Here is a 13,170-nt window from a genome sequence, read left to right as displayed (position 1 = left end):
GGGATCGAGCCCTGCTTCAGGCTCTCTGCTCAGTGGGGAGCCTGCTTCCCCGCACCCTCCCTCCCATGCCTGCCACTCTGCCTACTTGTGATCACTCTCTCTGTGTCAAATAAATCTTTAGAAAGAAAGAAACAGAAAAGACTGACAGAATGGTCTAAGAGGTAGTGTTGAAAGAAATTTCTAGACTCACAATGGAAACTTTCCTGTCCCAGATGCCATATCAGCAAATGGAAACTCAGTTGCTCTGTTTGACCAGAAATGCAGCATATTCCTTAGCCAATTCCCAAATGCCAGGCCAATTCTGTGCTTTCTTACTCCCAACAAGGTTGACTATCAGCCAGCCAATCCGATATATTCATCTTTCTCTTTCTTTTTCTTTATTTTATATCCTATAAAAGCATTCTGCCTTACACCCCATTTTACAGTTCTCCAAGACTGTCTGCTTCATGAAGTGTTCAAATCCAAGGCCTTTTCCTAAATCTCTTTAATCATTTTTAATAGTAGGAAAAGATAAAAAAGAAAGATGAGGAGGAAAAGAACATATTTTGAGAGCTAAAAGAGAAAATTCTCCAAAAAGAAGCAAGTGGTCAGGAATGCTCTATGCCACAGAGATTAAGAGTTTAAGAGATTTAAGATGAGACCTTGGGTCTGACAATTAGGAAGTGGTAAAATAATCTGGACAAAATAGTTCCAGGACACTAGTGAAGACACTAGTGAAGCCAGATTATAAGAGGTTAAGGAATGAGCATATAGTTGGACAGTGAAGGGTAGAAAAGCAAACAGGTGAAAATAGCCTTAAAGGGCAATAGGATCAAGGAAAGTGGTCTTTGAATAAATGATTACCGAATGAGTAAAGCTGTGAATTTGTGCTGGATGCTTAGCTAACTGCTAGAAAAAGTCGGGTTTTCATTATGGGGGGAAAAAAAGGTGGAATGAGCTTCTAAAGGAAAGGTTAATGACAAAAGAGATTTGTTCCCAAAAGAATGGAGTCAGCACAGAGGCAGACAGCAGTAGCTGATAGGAGGGAGCAGTAGAGCTGAGTTGTGGGAGAAAAATTTGGACAGAAAGGCAGTGGGAGGGACTATCAGAAAAGAGGAAAACAGGAGGCTGGGTGGTGTATTAGGATGGGATAGGAGAAGGCAGGCAGGTAGTCCCAAATACCCCAAATCCAGGAGAAGTTAAGCAATCTCACCCTCACTCTGCTCCCACCCTCCACCCCACACCCACTTCTTCCCCTCCATCCTAGTATACAGACTTCTACAGTGCCACTCCCTGTTTGGGGCTGAGTGAGATAGTGTCATTTTTTTTTTTTTTAAGTGGCTTTCAGAATTTCCACAATAATCTTGTGCAGTCTTAACCATCAACTTCTTTACCAAAGAATGCCTGTATCCTTTGGTTAAACTTGCAGGCTCTGGGGTCAGATGAGTCGGTTTTAAAATCCTAGTTGTACTTGGGGCACCTGGGCAGCTCAGTCAGTTGAGCGTCCCACTCTTGCTTTCTGCTCAGGTCATGATCACAAGGTCGTGGGATGGAGCCCCGAGTTGGACTCAGTACTCAGCACAAAATCTGCTCAAGAGTCTCTCTCTCCCCCTCTGCCCCTCCCAGTACCTTGTGCAAGAGTGCATGTGCTGGCACACACAAAGACTCTCTCTCTCTTTCAAAAAAAAAAAAAAAAAATCCTAGCAGTATTAATTACCAACTGTGCTATTTTTGAGACAACTTACTTGACCTCTTAATACATCCCTTCCTTACCTGTGAGATGGAGATAATTTACTAACCTTCTAAGGTTATTAGGACACTTGGATGCGTCAACACCTAGAAGGTGCTTTGAACTGTACCTGGCATGTAGTCAATATTCTGTCTCAGCTGTTTTTATTCCAGAACCTATCTTTCAGCAGCATTTTCTGCTGTTCTCCTTCATGAACTCTACATTCCAGTTTCCCAAGACCACATTCAATTATTCACACAACAAATATTTCACAAGCACCTGTAAAATGTGCAGCACTGGAAATGGACTGTGGATAATGGCAAACATTGAAAATACACAGTCCCAAGCTCATGAACCTTACAGTGTAGCAGGGGGACATGAACTGAATAGATATTGTATACTCTGATAGTTTATGATGGGGAAGGCAACCCAAGAAGGTCAGAGATGCCTTCCTTGAGCAGGCAGGGTTTGAGCTGAGACCTGAGGGATAAATGGAGTTAGCCAGTTAAAGGAGAAAGTCAAGAGCATGCTGTACCCCCAAATTTATCCTGTGCCTTCCCATTTCCATGCCTTTGATCACTCTACTCCTTTCCCACTAGAATACCTTCTCACTGGAATGCTACACGTGCCTTTCCAGCCCAGCTAAAATCTCTGCACCTCCACTAAGGAGGAGCTCTCCAGCTGAAAGCACTTTTTCCTTTACTCTCCCATAGCACTTAATTTTCATTTTCTTTCAACACTTCTCACTTTCTACTGTATTTTCTGGTGATTTATACACACAGCCTATCTTGTCTACTAAATCTTATTAAAAACGGAGTCTGTTTCTCATTCATCTTTGAGCTCCCAAAGGCGAGAACATTCCTTAGGCTCTGAAGTCCTGGAATAAATATTTATAGCATAAATTAACGCCTGTTTAACATCCTTTTTCAAATATGTTGTAATTCAAATGAAGCTATTGTTGCAAGCTGGCCCTTTGGGACTGAACTTACTCTTTGGTTAAACCAGAATGCCATTGTCATGGTCCCCATGCCTGATTAATGTTCACCACAGTGACCACAACAACCCGAACAAATAGGCCACTGTTCTTGACTGACAGGTGTTTGGCAACAACTGCCTGTCTTCCAGTGGAGGCTGAAATGAACTGAGAAGGGACTGTCTGAACTGAGTCCCCAGTCAGTGGGGCTCTATTTATTCCTTGCAGTTTGGCTGCAAAAGCCCGAGGCCCAGGCTTTGGCCTGATGGAAGGCTATATGGTGCTTTCCAGGATGACAGAGACACTAATGCTTGGAATAAAACCATCAAAGATTAGTATCAGTGGAAAGCATCCCAATTTGAAGCAGTATGAAAACAAGGGGAAGGAGCTCTGAAGTCAGACAGACCTGGGTTTGGATCCTAACTAGCCATGTGATGTGACCCATGCGCCTTCTTTGAGTTTCAGATTTCTCATTTGAAAAATATTCTGCAAAACAGTTATGAGGATCAAAGCTAATGTCATTATATACATAATGCCTGTGCTCTATTAAATGTGTTCATTCATCTCTCTTCTCCAATACAGTTTGTTCTCGAGGGCAGGGACTCATTTTTGCCTTTATTCCTGCAAAATCTAGCAAAGTGCTCAGCACATAGTAGACACTGGTTAATATTTTTTTAAACAAATGATTAAGAGCAACAGTAATAACTAGCCTTTATGGAATGCTTACTTCATGCCAGGTATTGTTGTAAACAGTTCATTTAATCCTTCAATGACCCTAGAAAGGAGCAACCAGTACAACCCAATTTTACAGAAAGAAAACTTGAATTTAATTTTTTAAATATAAAATTCTTGGTATAACAGATTTTGGAACAAAAGTCTGGTGAGATTCGTGTTATTCGATCAAAAGATAAACTACTTTATAAAACCTGGAAAAGAAAAAATGTGGTAGAGAGAGAAAGAAGGACATAAATATAAGAATGGGAAGAAGGAGCAGGAAGAAGAAAGACACGTAGAAAAAAGAAACAGAAATGGGCAAATTTTGAGCAAAGTATAAAATAACTACTTAATCAAAATAAGATACTGTCTATCACTGTGCTTTGAAATAGTAACTAGCCAACTAATCAATCACTCTTCTCAGCTCTTCAACTGTCATGTCTTTGTCCTTAAACTTTATTTGTAAAAAAAGCAAAACAAAACAAAACAAAAACCTTTATTCGTAAATTCTGAGAATGACGGGGGAAAAGACCTATCTTTCAGAGAGTGACAAAAATTGGAATGGTTTTGAGGTGCCTGGGTGGCTGAGTCAGTGAAGTGGCCAACTCTTGATTTCAGCTCAGGTCATGGTCTCAGGGTGGTGGGATGGAGCCCTGAATCAGGCTCCGTGCTCAGTGGGGAGTCAGAGTCAGCTTGAGAGTCTTCCTCTCCTTCTGTCCCTCCCCCTGTTTGTGTCTTCTCTCGCTCTCTAAAATAAATAAATAAATATTAAAAAAAAAAAAAGGGAGTGGTTTCCTTCTAGTACAAAATGAGGAGATAAAGTTATCACTAAAACAGCAAATGGCATGAGCAAAAACTATGAAAGCAAACAGTACATTTGAAGAACACCGAAGTCTTTTCAAAGCTGAAGCTTAACGTCTACCACTGGGAGAACAGTGGAAAGTGCTACTGGAAGGCCATGAATAGCAGGGTAAAGAGTTAAACAATATTTAGCACCCAGTTCTTGCTGTTACGGAAAACAACAGTTGTGATTTTGAGCAAAATTTTCTAGTCCTCAGTTTAGAAGACCAGAACTATAATAAGGCACTTGTGAGGATTAAATAGGATCATAGAACAAGGTGTGGTAGCTTTGGAAATGTCAAAACATTATATGAATGTAAGTTTTCACTACTGGAGGATAAAACTGATGTTTAAAGAAGACTGACATAGTAAAATCACTAACATGATAGCTGTGAGATTAAAAAGGGAAAAATCTGGGGGCTCCTAGGCGGTTCAGTGGTTTAAGCCTCTGCCTTTGGCTCAGGCCATGATCTCAGGGTCCTGGGATTGAATCTGCATTGGGCTGGGGCGCCTGGGTGGCTCAGTGGGTTAAGCTGCTGCCTTCGGCTCAGGTCATGATCTCAGAGTCCTGGGATCGAGTCCCGCATCGGGCTCTCTGCTCAGCGGAGAGCCTGCTTCCCTCTCTCTCTCTGCCTGCCTCTCCATTTACTTGTGATTTCTCTCTGTCAAATAAATAAATAAAATCTTAAAAAAAAAAAAAAATAGGCACCACACTGGGAAAGAAAGCCTGGGACATATGAATCTGCATTGGGCTCTCTGCTCAGCAGGGAGCTTGCTTCTCCCTCCCTCTCTCTCTCTCTCTCTCTGTCTGCCTCTCTGCCTACTTGTGATCTCTCTGTCAAATAAATAAGTAAAATATTTTTTTTAAAAAAAGGGAAAAATCTGAATGACATCTTGAAAAAAGTTAATTGACTCAAAGATAACTGACAAATTTAAACTTTAGTGATTGGGGGGAAAATATTAATCATAGAAACTGGGAAATTGGAGGGGAATTGCATTTGGCTTTTAACATTTCAGATTTCAGCAGAACATCTATTAGAAATTAAGATTGGAGCTTGGCTAGGACATCAACTTAAGAACTCTGCAAAGAGCTAGTAGTTGAAACCATGAACAGAATAGGTCACCAAGTGAGAGTAAATAATGAGAAAAAGAGGGTGTAAGTTTCTTAGGAACATCTGTATTTCGGTGGAAAAACCTGAGTAAAGACAGCAATTAGGTGCAGATCAGTGAGGCTAGCACCTTTCAACAATAACCAAAAAAGAGGAGAAATTTTTTAGTTGAAGGTGAGCTACATGATCAATGCAAATTAGTAAACATGAATTTATTTAGGACTTGGTTTGGGCTCTGTGGGTGCAGGGAATCAACAGTCAGTTGCTAGTGATATTATTAGTGTTGATGCTGATTTAGATGAAAAATTCAAAGGACAAGACAATTACGGATTTTTATGTTGTTTTTGAAGGGCTGTGAGCAGTTCATTTGGGCAGGGGGATTTGTATGTGTATATGCATATATTTATCTGGCCTTGTCTTACATTTTGTCCTTTGTGTCTTCCTCCCCCCATACCGCCCCCCGCCCCCCCCCCCGCCCCCGCATTTCTGTGTATTTTTGCAAGGAGTCTGTGTTGCATCAGACTTCTTGTGGCTTGCCTCTCCACTTCGGCTCTTAGAAGGAGACATTTTGGGAGCTTTTTTCCCTGTAACTAAGCGGGCTACAGTGAGCAGATGGCATTGTAACAAGAGGGGCATTTAGTTCTTTTAGGACCTTGTCAAATCACTGGGTACCTTACTTAAAATTTCCGCCTCAGAAGATTGAGTTGCACTCTCGCCCTGTTTTATTTTTTTATTTGAGAGACCGCGCAAGCAAGCATGGAGGAGTGGGCAGAAGGAAAGGGAGACAAGCAGACTCCCCAGTGAGCAGAAGCCCCACCCAGGCTCCATCCCAGGACCCCAGACAGTAACCTGAGCCCAAACCAAGAAGCAGAGGCTTCAGCGACTGAGCCACCCAGGCGCCCCTTGCATTTTAATAAAGCAGGTCGAGTTGTGCCCAATTAAAAATTTGAATTACAAAATGCAACTTGCGGCTTTGTCTCCTCTACTCTACCCCCATCACTAGGCTGTAGATATCTTTCCTCAGCTTGTGAAAGTTTTGTGAAAAGCGCTGTCTTGATATCCCCGATTCTGGTTAAACAGTCCAAGGTGACCCCAGCATTTAACTAAATACAACAGAGTATTGGGCCTCTCCTGAAAGTTTAAAGGAAGATCCACAGAAACAGGCACTTATCTGTATGTTTTCCGATAGAGTGGAGCTTTAGGGACTGAAATATGTGGCTTGTTTCTGTTATGTTTCTTACTTCATTCTGAGAGTTCAGAGCCTAACTATCCTGATTTCCATAAGGAGTAAGAAAGAAGTGATAAAGTGATGTAGGTCAATTATTTCTCAGTAAAACTGGAGAAAAAATTCTGGCGTACCCAGTAGCAAAAGGAAAGAAAGAAAGAGAAAAAAAAAGAAGGAAAATAAAAGAAGTAAAGGTAAGAAAGGGCAGCGCACCAAAAGAAAGTCTGGAGACCCCATGAGCCCTCCTGTCAAGAGTTGTCTTTTTTTTTTTTTAATTTTTTAAGATTTTGTTATATTTGACAGACAGATCACAAATAGGCAGAGAGGAAGGCAGACAGAGAGAGAGGAGAAAGCAGGCTCCCCGCGGAGCAGAAAGCCCAATGTGGGACTCGATCGCAGGACTCTGGGATCATAACCTGAGCCCAAGGAAGGGGCTTTACCCCACTGAGCCACCCAGGCGCCCTGTCAAGGGTTCTCTTAGTTGGAATCCCAGAACCGAGACCTTTCCGTCGCAGGAAGGTTGCGGCTTACACACACACAAGCTGTCACAGCGCAGAAAAAAAGTGCAAAGCTGCAAGTCTTTACCTATCCAAATTCACCGACATGAACAGGTCAGGTTAGGCCTCCGCGCTACTGCCGCAAAGACACCCGGAAAAATGTGGTTACCATGGCCACTTCAGAAGCCTCCCGGAAAGCCCGCTTTTACGCGTGTGTACACAGCAAGCACCGCCCAAACGAGTCCCCTAGCTCCGCAATCTGCTAGCCATTCCTGAGTGCATTCGGCGCTCGCCTCTCTGCCCTTGCGCCTGCGTACAACGCCTTCTACCCGTCGCTGCGGCCCCGATCGGGAAGTGTCAACACGGAGCTGGGTTCTCCAGTCTTCACCGATACCACTCACAGCTGATCCCGGAACCCCTAGCCAGGCCCGGGTCCAGCCGCCATGACGAACGGTGAGAGCCAATACCCAGAGTGGAGAATGGGAGTAAAGGACGAGGAGAAACGTGGCGGGCGGGGCCGGGACTGACGTGGCCATTCTCCCCGCCCCCTCCCAGCCCAGCCCCACCTTGGCCTTTCAGTGCCCCAACCCTTGTTCCCCAAACCCTTGTTCCCCAAGCCCTTCCGCGGTTCCCCGGTCCAGTGCCCATCTAGAAATACCAGTGCCTTTCGTCTCCACACTCCACACGAGCCATCAGTCCTTAGGAAGAGAAAGTCTGTGCTTTCTCTTCCCCCTTCCTAAAAGTTCATCCTAGCCCTTGCAAGACTTCTGGGCAGGGTAGTCCCAGTTGAACTATTGCTTTTGCACCAGGGAAGAGAGAGGATCCTCGTCTCAGCCCCTACGTTTTCATACTTTTCGGACTGTAGCTTCGTTGGGAGGACCAAAAAAATCCCAGAGAGTGCCAAGCCTCACACTTTTTGGAGGCGAATGTAGACCTTTAAACAAAGTTCTTGTTTTGAAAAAAATGCCAGAAAGCTTTTTCTTGTTTGATTCTCAAGTCCTGCCTGAGAGTGATCTCATCTGGAGATCCTGGCTAGTGTTGCAGGGGTTGAGTTTAGACACTGCCTCTTCTAAACGATGTGGCAGTTGCAACCCTGTTTATCCGACCTAATTTTCCAGACGCCTTCAAACACTTTATAGACATGATTGCCGAATTCCAGGGAGGTGCAGGAAGCAGGACTTTTATGGTTTTTAGAGTCAGCTTTACAGGAAAGAAGAGAAGGCCTCCTAGTATGATTTGAGGGGCATAGGAAGGTATTTCTTAGAAGTACCTTTTCCATAAGCCTGGCAGTAAATTTTGGCATTGTCTGCAAGAACTTATGAAAGTTAAAGAATATATTAAACTGTCATTCATCATAAGAATTGCATGTATGTGTTAATTTACTGGACCCTTTCTTATGTGACAGCTGGCTATGAGATAGTTTTACTGGAGAGAGGGAGATAGAGTGATGCGGAACTGGCAGCTACTGATTATGTAAAATAGCCTTTTGAAGCTTCCTGGGCAAGTCACAGGTCTGAAGTTACTAAGCACAGTACCAGAAGGAACATCACTGGAGGAAGAAATCATCTGAGCCAGGAAATAAGAAAGCAGTCTGATACATAATAATCACTGAGTAAATTTTAGTTACCTTCCCTCCTTTTATGGTCTGAATTTTTTTTTAATTTAATTAATTAATTATTTATTTACTTATTTGCAGTTAGGTGCTTCACTGTGCTTACATGTACAAGAAATGGCTTGTTTTACATATGCAAGAAAAAGAGCTAATTGTTCAACACTTTTTTCCACAATTGTTCTATATTGATACCTCAGATACTTTTTTTTTTAACAAGAACCTGTTATTCTAGCTGAAATTTGGTTTGTAAGTAGAATATTGTGTATGAGGTATAAGATAAGCATAGGAAAATTGTAGTTTTATGAACTCTAACTCTTGCTATTTCCAATAAAGCTTTAGTTTTTGCCTTAACATATTCTTCAACAAAGGCAGATTTGAGAGACTTGGCTAAACATCTGGCTCTCCTTTATCACATGAGTGACTGATAATAGCAACATGGGTACTTTCTTCAGCTCAGGCTCCAAGGATTCTTAAGCCTCTCAAACTTTTACCAACACTGACCATTTCTGGGAGACTGATTTGTGATGCACTCTTCTCAGGACTTATAGCTCTTGAAAGGGGAGGAGAGGGTGCAGTGAAATCTAAGGGGGTTGTCTCCAAGCAATTTGGGGAACAATAAAGTAACTTTGTTAGTCCCAGGATTTTGGCTCAATCTTGTCAAGTGTTGGCATTGCTAGTTGATTTTAGAATCTGGATATTATATCATTCTGTTCTCTTTGGAGTTTTCAAATGGGATCACCTGTCGCAAGCTAGACTTGTACCAAAGGTGTATATGTGTTTTTTTTTCTTTCTGTAACAGTGTACTCCTTGGATGGGATTCTGGTGTTTGGTTTGCTCTTTGTTTGCACCTGTGCTTACTTCAAGAAGGTACCTCGTCTCAAAACCTGGCTGCTATCAGAGAAGAAGGGAGTTTGGGGTGTGTTTTACAAAGGTATAATCATCCCTGGACAGTGGGGTGCTTCTAAGTGTAGGGGGGAGGGGGATTGGCCTGCAGTGTGTTTGGTTCCACTTTTACATCAGTTTATTTTAGCATCAAGGTAATTTTAATATTCTCCGTGGGGTAAAAGCATCTAAATAAAAGCAGTTTACACTGGCCTAGAACTGTTGGAATTTCTTCCCAATGAAAAGTCTTCCTGCTTTCAGAAAAGAATATATTGGAGTCTCTTTTAAGACTGAGTTCATTGGGGCGCCTGGGTGGCTCAGTTGTTGGGCATCTGCCTCCAGCTCAGGCCATGATCCCAGCCTCCTGGGATTGAGGCTCCCTGCTTGACGGGAACCCTGCTTCTCCCTCTCCCACTCCCCCGCTTCTGTTCTCTCTCTCTCTCTCTCTCTCTCTCTCTCTCGTGTCTCTATCAAATAAATAAATAAAATCTTAAAAAAAAATAAAAAGACTGAGTTCATTAACTCAGATGCTTTTTTTACTTTTTACTTTTTATTAAGGGTATATCCTACCTACCTACATCTTTTTTCAAAATAGAACAAAATAAAAACTACAAAAAATACAAAATAAAAACAGGGTATTCACCTAGAATCTGCGGCTTATGGCTAGTATTTAAATGCATCCTTGGGTGGGTTCTTGAGAACCTTGATGGGTGTCTTCATCGTGACTAGAGATTTCAAAATACCACCTTGAAAATGAGGACTTAGATGAAAGGCAGGGTGTGATTTCTTTTCTCTTTTTACTTTTGTCTGCCAGCCGCTGTGATTGGAACCAGGCTGCATGCTGCTGTGGCAATCGCCTGTGTTGTAATGGCCTTTTACGTCCTGTTTGTAAAATGAATTCCAAAGCATCCGTCTCTTCAGCTGCCAACCAAGAGGATGAGAGTGAAGAAACTGTCCGGGGCCTGGGCCCAGCGTAAGAGAGCTCAGCTAAAATCATCAAAGTCCCCAAGATGACACCACAGCATTTGCCCCTCCCATATAGGGGGGAAATTCCTCATGGTTACAAACATTATTTATACTTCAGGGGACTCCAGAAGGCCAACTTCTTTGGATCTGTGTGAATCAGTCCTCAACAGAGAGCATATGATGTCCAGATAAATTACACCCCACAGTGATAAGATTACATACCTCCTGCATAAAAACCTGTCATCTATTCTGTTCTCCAGCTTATCATCAGGATCTTTTCAAACTGAGGCTCAGTATTCACACCTCTTGAGAAGAGAGAGAATTTTCAAGACTTTACTTTTTTTTTTTTCCACTGTTTGATTTGGATTTGGCAAATTGGTGAGGGCGGGGAGGGGTGGTGAGCTGGTGGGGTTGTCGGGGGTGGGGAACAGGAGTTACACAATGCCAAGAAAATTTTTTGGCTTTGGAAATTTCTCTTTCATATACCCATCTGGGAACATAAGAGAGAGAGGCATGGTCCTCACTGCAAAAAGAGGACAGATGAATTAAATGTACTGTGTGCTGGTAGCTCAAGAGTTTGCCAAGAAAATCCGGGCCTACATAAGATTTGGGAATTAACTGTCCATAATGAGACCAAAAAGCGGTAACTTGATAAGGAAAAATGTTCTATTTACCGATATCCCCCAAAGGAGACTTTATCCCATCAAATGGTACATGGAAAATGAATCCACTGTTGCAATTTTCATAAAGCCTTTTTATATGCTCTGAATTACTGAGTGCTAAATAGTGTTACTCAGTCTTAAATGCCACCACTAGGGGAAAGAGAAAGTATTGAAGAAATAATTTTTAATATATTTGCAGTTAGGGTAAAAGAAATCTAGTATATAATTAATACACTAGTAAGGTCATCTAGTTTAAGAATCTATTGTGATGTTAGATGGATGTTTTGTCATGTTATCCAAGACACAACCTTACTTTGTTTGAGTCTGGATTATTATGGCAATTTTTAATCGATCACTTGTTTTTCTTGGGCAACTCTTAGTTTTCCTCATATTGGAGTACTCTCTACCTAGCTCTTGGAAATTCTTTGTATTACAAGAACATGATAAAGTAAAATGAGTGAGAGAAGTTGCTGCTATTCATGGGCATGTTTGGAAAGTTCACAGAATCCACAAATAAAATGAGGGTATTTTCTAAAGTTAAGTAAAACAGATGTTTGCAATGGGGATTAATGGGCTTTTCCATGGATATGGCAATTCTTACACAAATCATTTTAGATGACTCAACATTTGAAGGGAAGACTTCTCCATTTAAAAAAAGAGAGTGTTAGTCTAATTCTTGTAAAAATCAGGCATCAACATAGGAACCAATAGAATTGTCCATTCCAGTAAAACTTGACTGTGGACAAATCAGTTGTGGTTGACCCCTGTGTGGCAGGAAATTGTCTTTTGTCTTTTCTCCGAAGAAAAGCTGCTAGAAAGTTTGGTTCTGAAATAAGCCAGTTTAGTGGTTTGAGAGTTTCTAGAGGTGTAAAAAGTCCTCAAGTAAACACTACATGTCTAATCATCTCAGAATTGTGGCTTTTTTGTCTCCAAGAATTGGCCGACAGGGTAAATCAATTTCAATGATTAATATGTTTTCCATTGTCTCTTCTGAGGATCTTTGACGAGGGAAAGGACATCTATTGGGACAGAAAAAAAGAGTTACACCTTGTAGGTGTGTTTGGGACCTGTTGGCCAGCAGGAAGGTTACTCCCTGGAAATACAGGTTCAGCATGTTTTGCACTTGTTATTTTGTAGCTTTAATGACTTGTTTTCCAATAGGGCTAATGTCTCTAAGCTCAGTGAGGAGAGCTGCTTCGGATTTTAAACCCATTTCATTTCACAGTTCTAGGCCTTGAAACCAATTTTTACAGCCTGCCGGGTGGGTCATCTTGACATAAATTGTTATATTTTGAGATGTTTTCCTAACAGAATGTACCAAAAAGTGCACAGAATGAAGGCAACTTGCAGCAAGAAACAAATACACAGCTTATTTCATTTCTTGCCTTTATGTAAGCAGAGAAGTAGAAGGCTGTTTAACTCATTGCTTTGGTTGATGTGTCATATGTTTTTTGAGTGAAAATTGTAGAAGTTGTTCCTCTGAGGGAATGTTTTGGGGTGGAAGAAGGGGGAAAGTGATATTGCATCAGATTCAAACTGGCATTACCGTTTAGCTCTGAATGCCAGGGTGGAATGAAGTCAGCCTTTTATAGTTAAAATACAAATTTTTATTCACCATTATCTGCACAAATCCTTGAAAATAAAATTTCTTTCCCTACCATTTTTGTCCATTTTATTTGTCTGTCACATGATGAATTCATTGAACGTTGTTCAATACTCCCCTTGGTTCTACCCAAGTATACCCTTTTAGTTTACATTAGTGAATATCATTATTCCAGTTGACCCCTTGTGATGGTCACCAAATATATGATGTAGTTTAGAATTTGTGAAGGTGCAGTTTTTTTCCTTTGAGGGAGCTAATACATGTATCAGCTTATATATATAAATATATACATTACATATATATACATATATATATGGATAAGTTTTGAAGCATGTTAAATAAGACAATACATTTTATCTACCCCTGCTATTAAAAGACA

At 41.4% G+C, this 13,170-nt stretch overlaps 1 protein-coding gene across 1 annotated transcript; it reads left to right on the top strand.

Annotated features, from left to right (window-relative positions):
* The first annotated feature begins 7,353 nt into the window (after positions 1–7,353).
* Positions 7,354–12,848, top strand: TMEM167B (transmembrane protein 167B). The gene is made up of 3 exons (XM_082687578.1): positions 7,354–7,519; positions 9,478–9,609; positions 10,375–12,848. Exons 1-3 carry the CDS (start codon positions 7,510–7,512, stop codon positions 10,455–10,457), a joined length of 225 nt encoding a protein of 74 aa, XP_082543704.1. The 5' UTR covers positions 7,354–7,509; the 3' UTR covers positions 10,458–12,848.
* The last annotated feature ends 322 nt before the right edge of the window (positions 12,849–13,170 follow it).

This window comes from Mustela nivalis, assembly GCF_964662115.1.
Source record: "Mustela nivalis genome assembly, chromosome: 10".
Taxonomy (NCBI): domain Eukaryota; kingdom Metazoa; phylum Chordata; class Mammalia; order Carnivora; family Mustelidae; genus Mustela; species Mustela nivalis.
The sequence above is the reverse complement of the archived record's forward strand: the minus strand, read 5'-3'. Positions and strand labels throughout refer to the sequence as shown.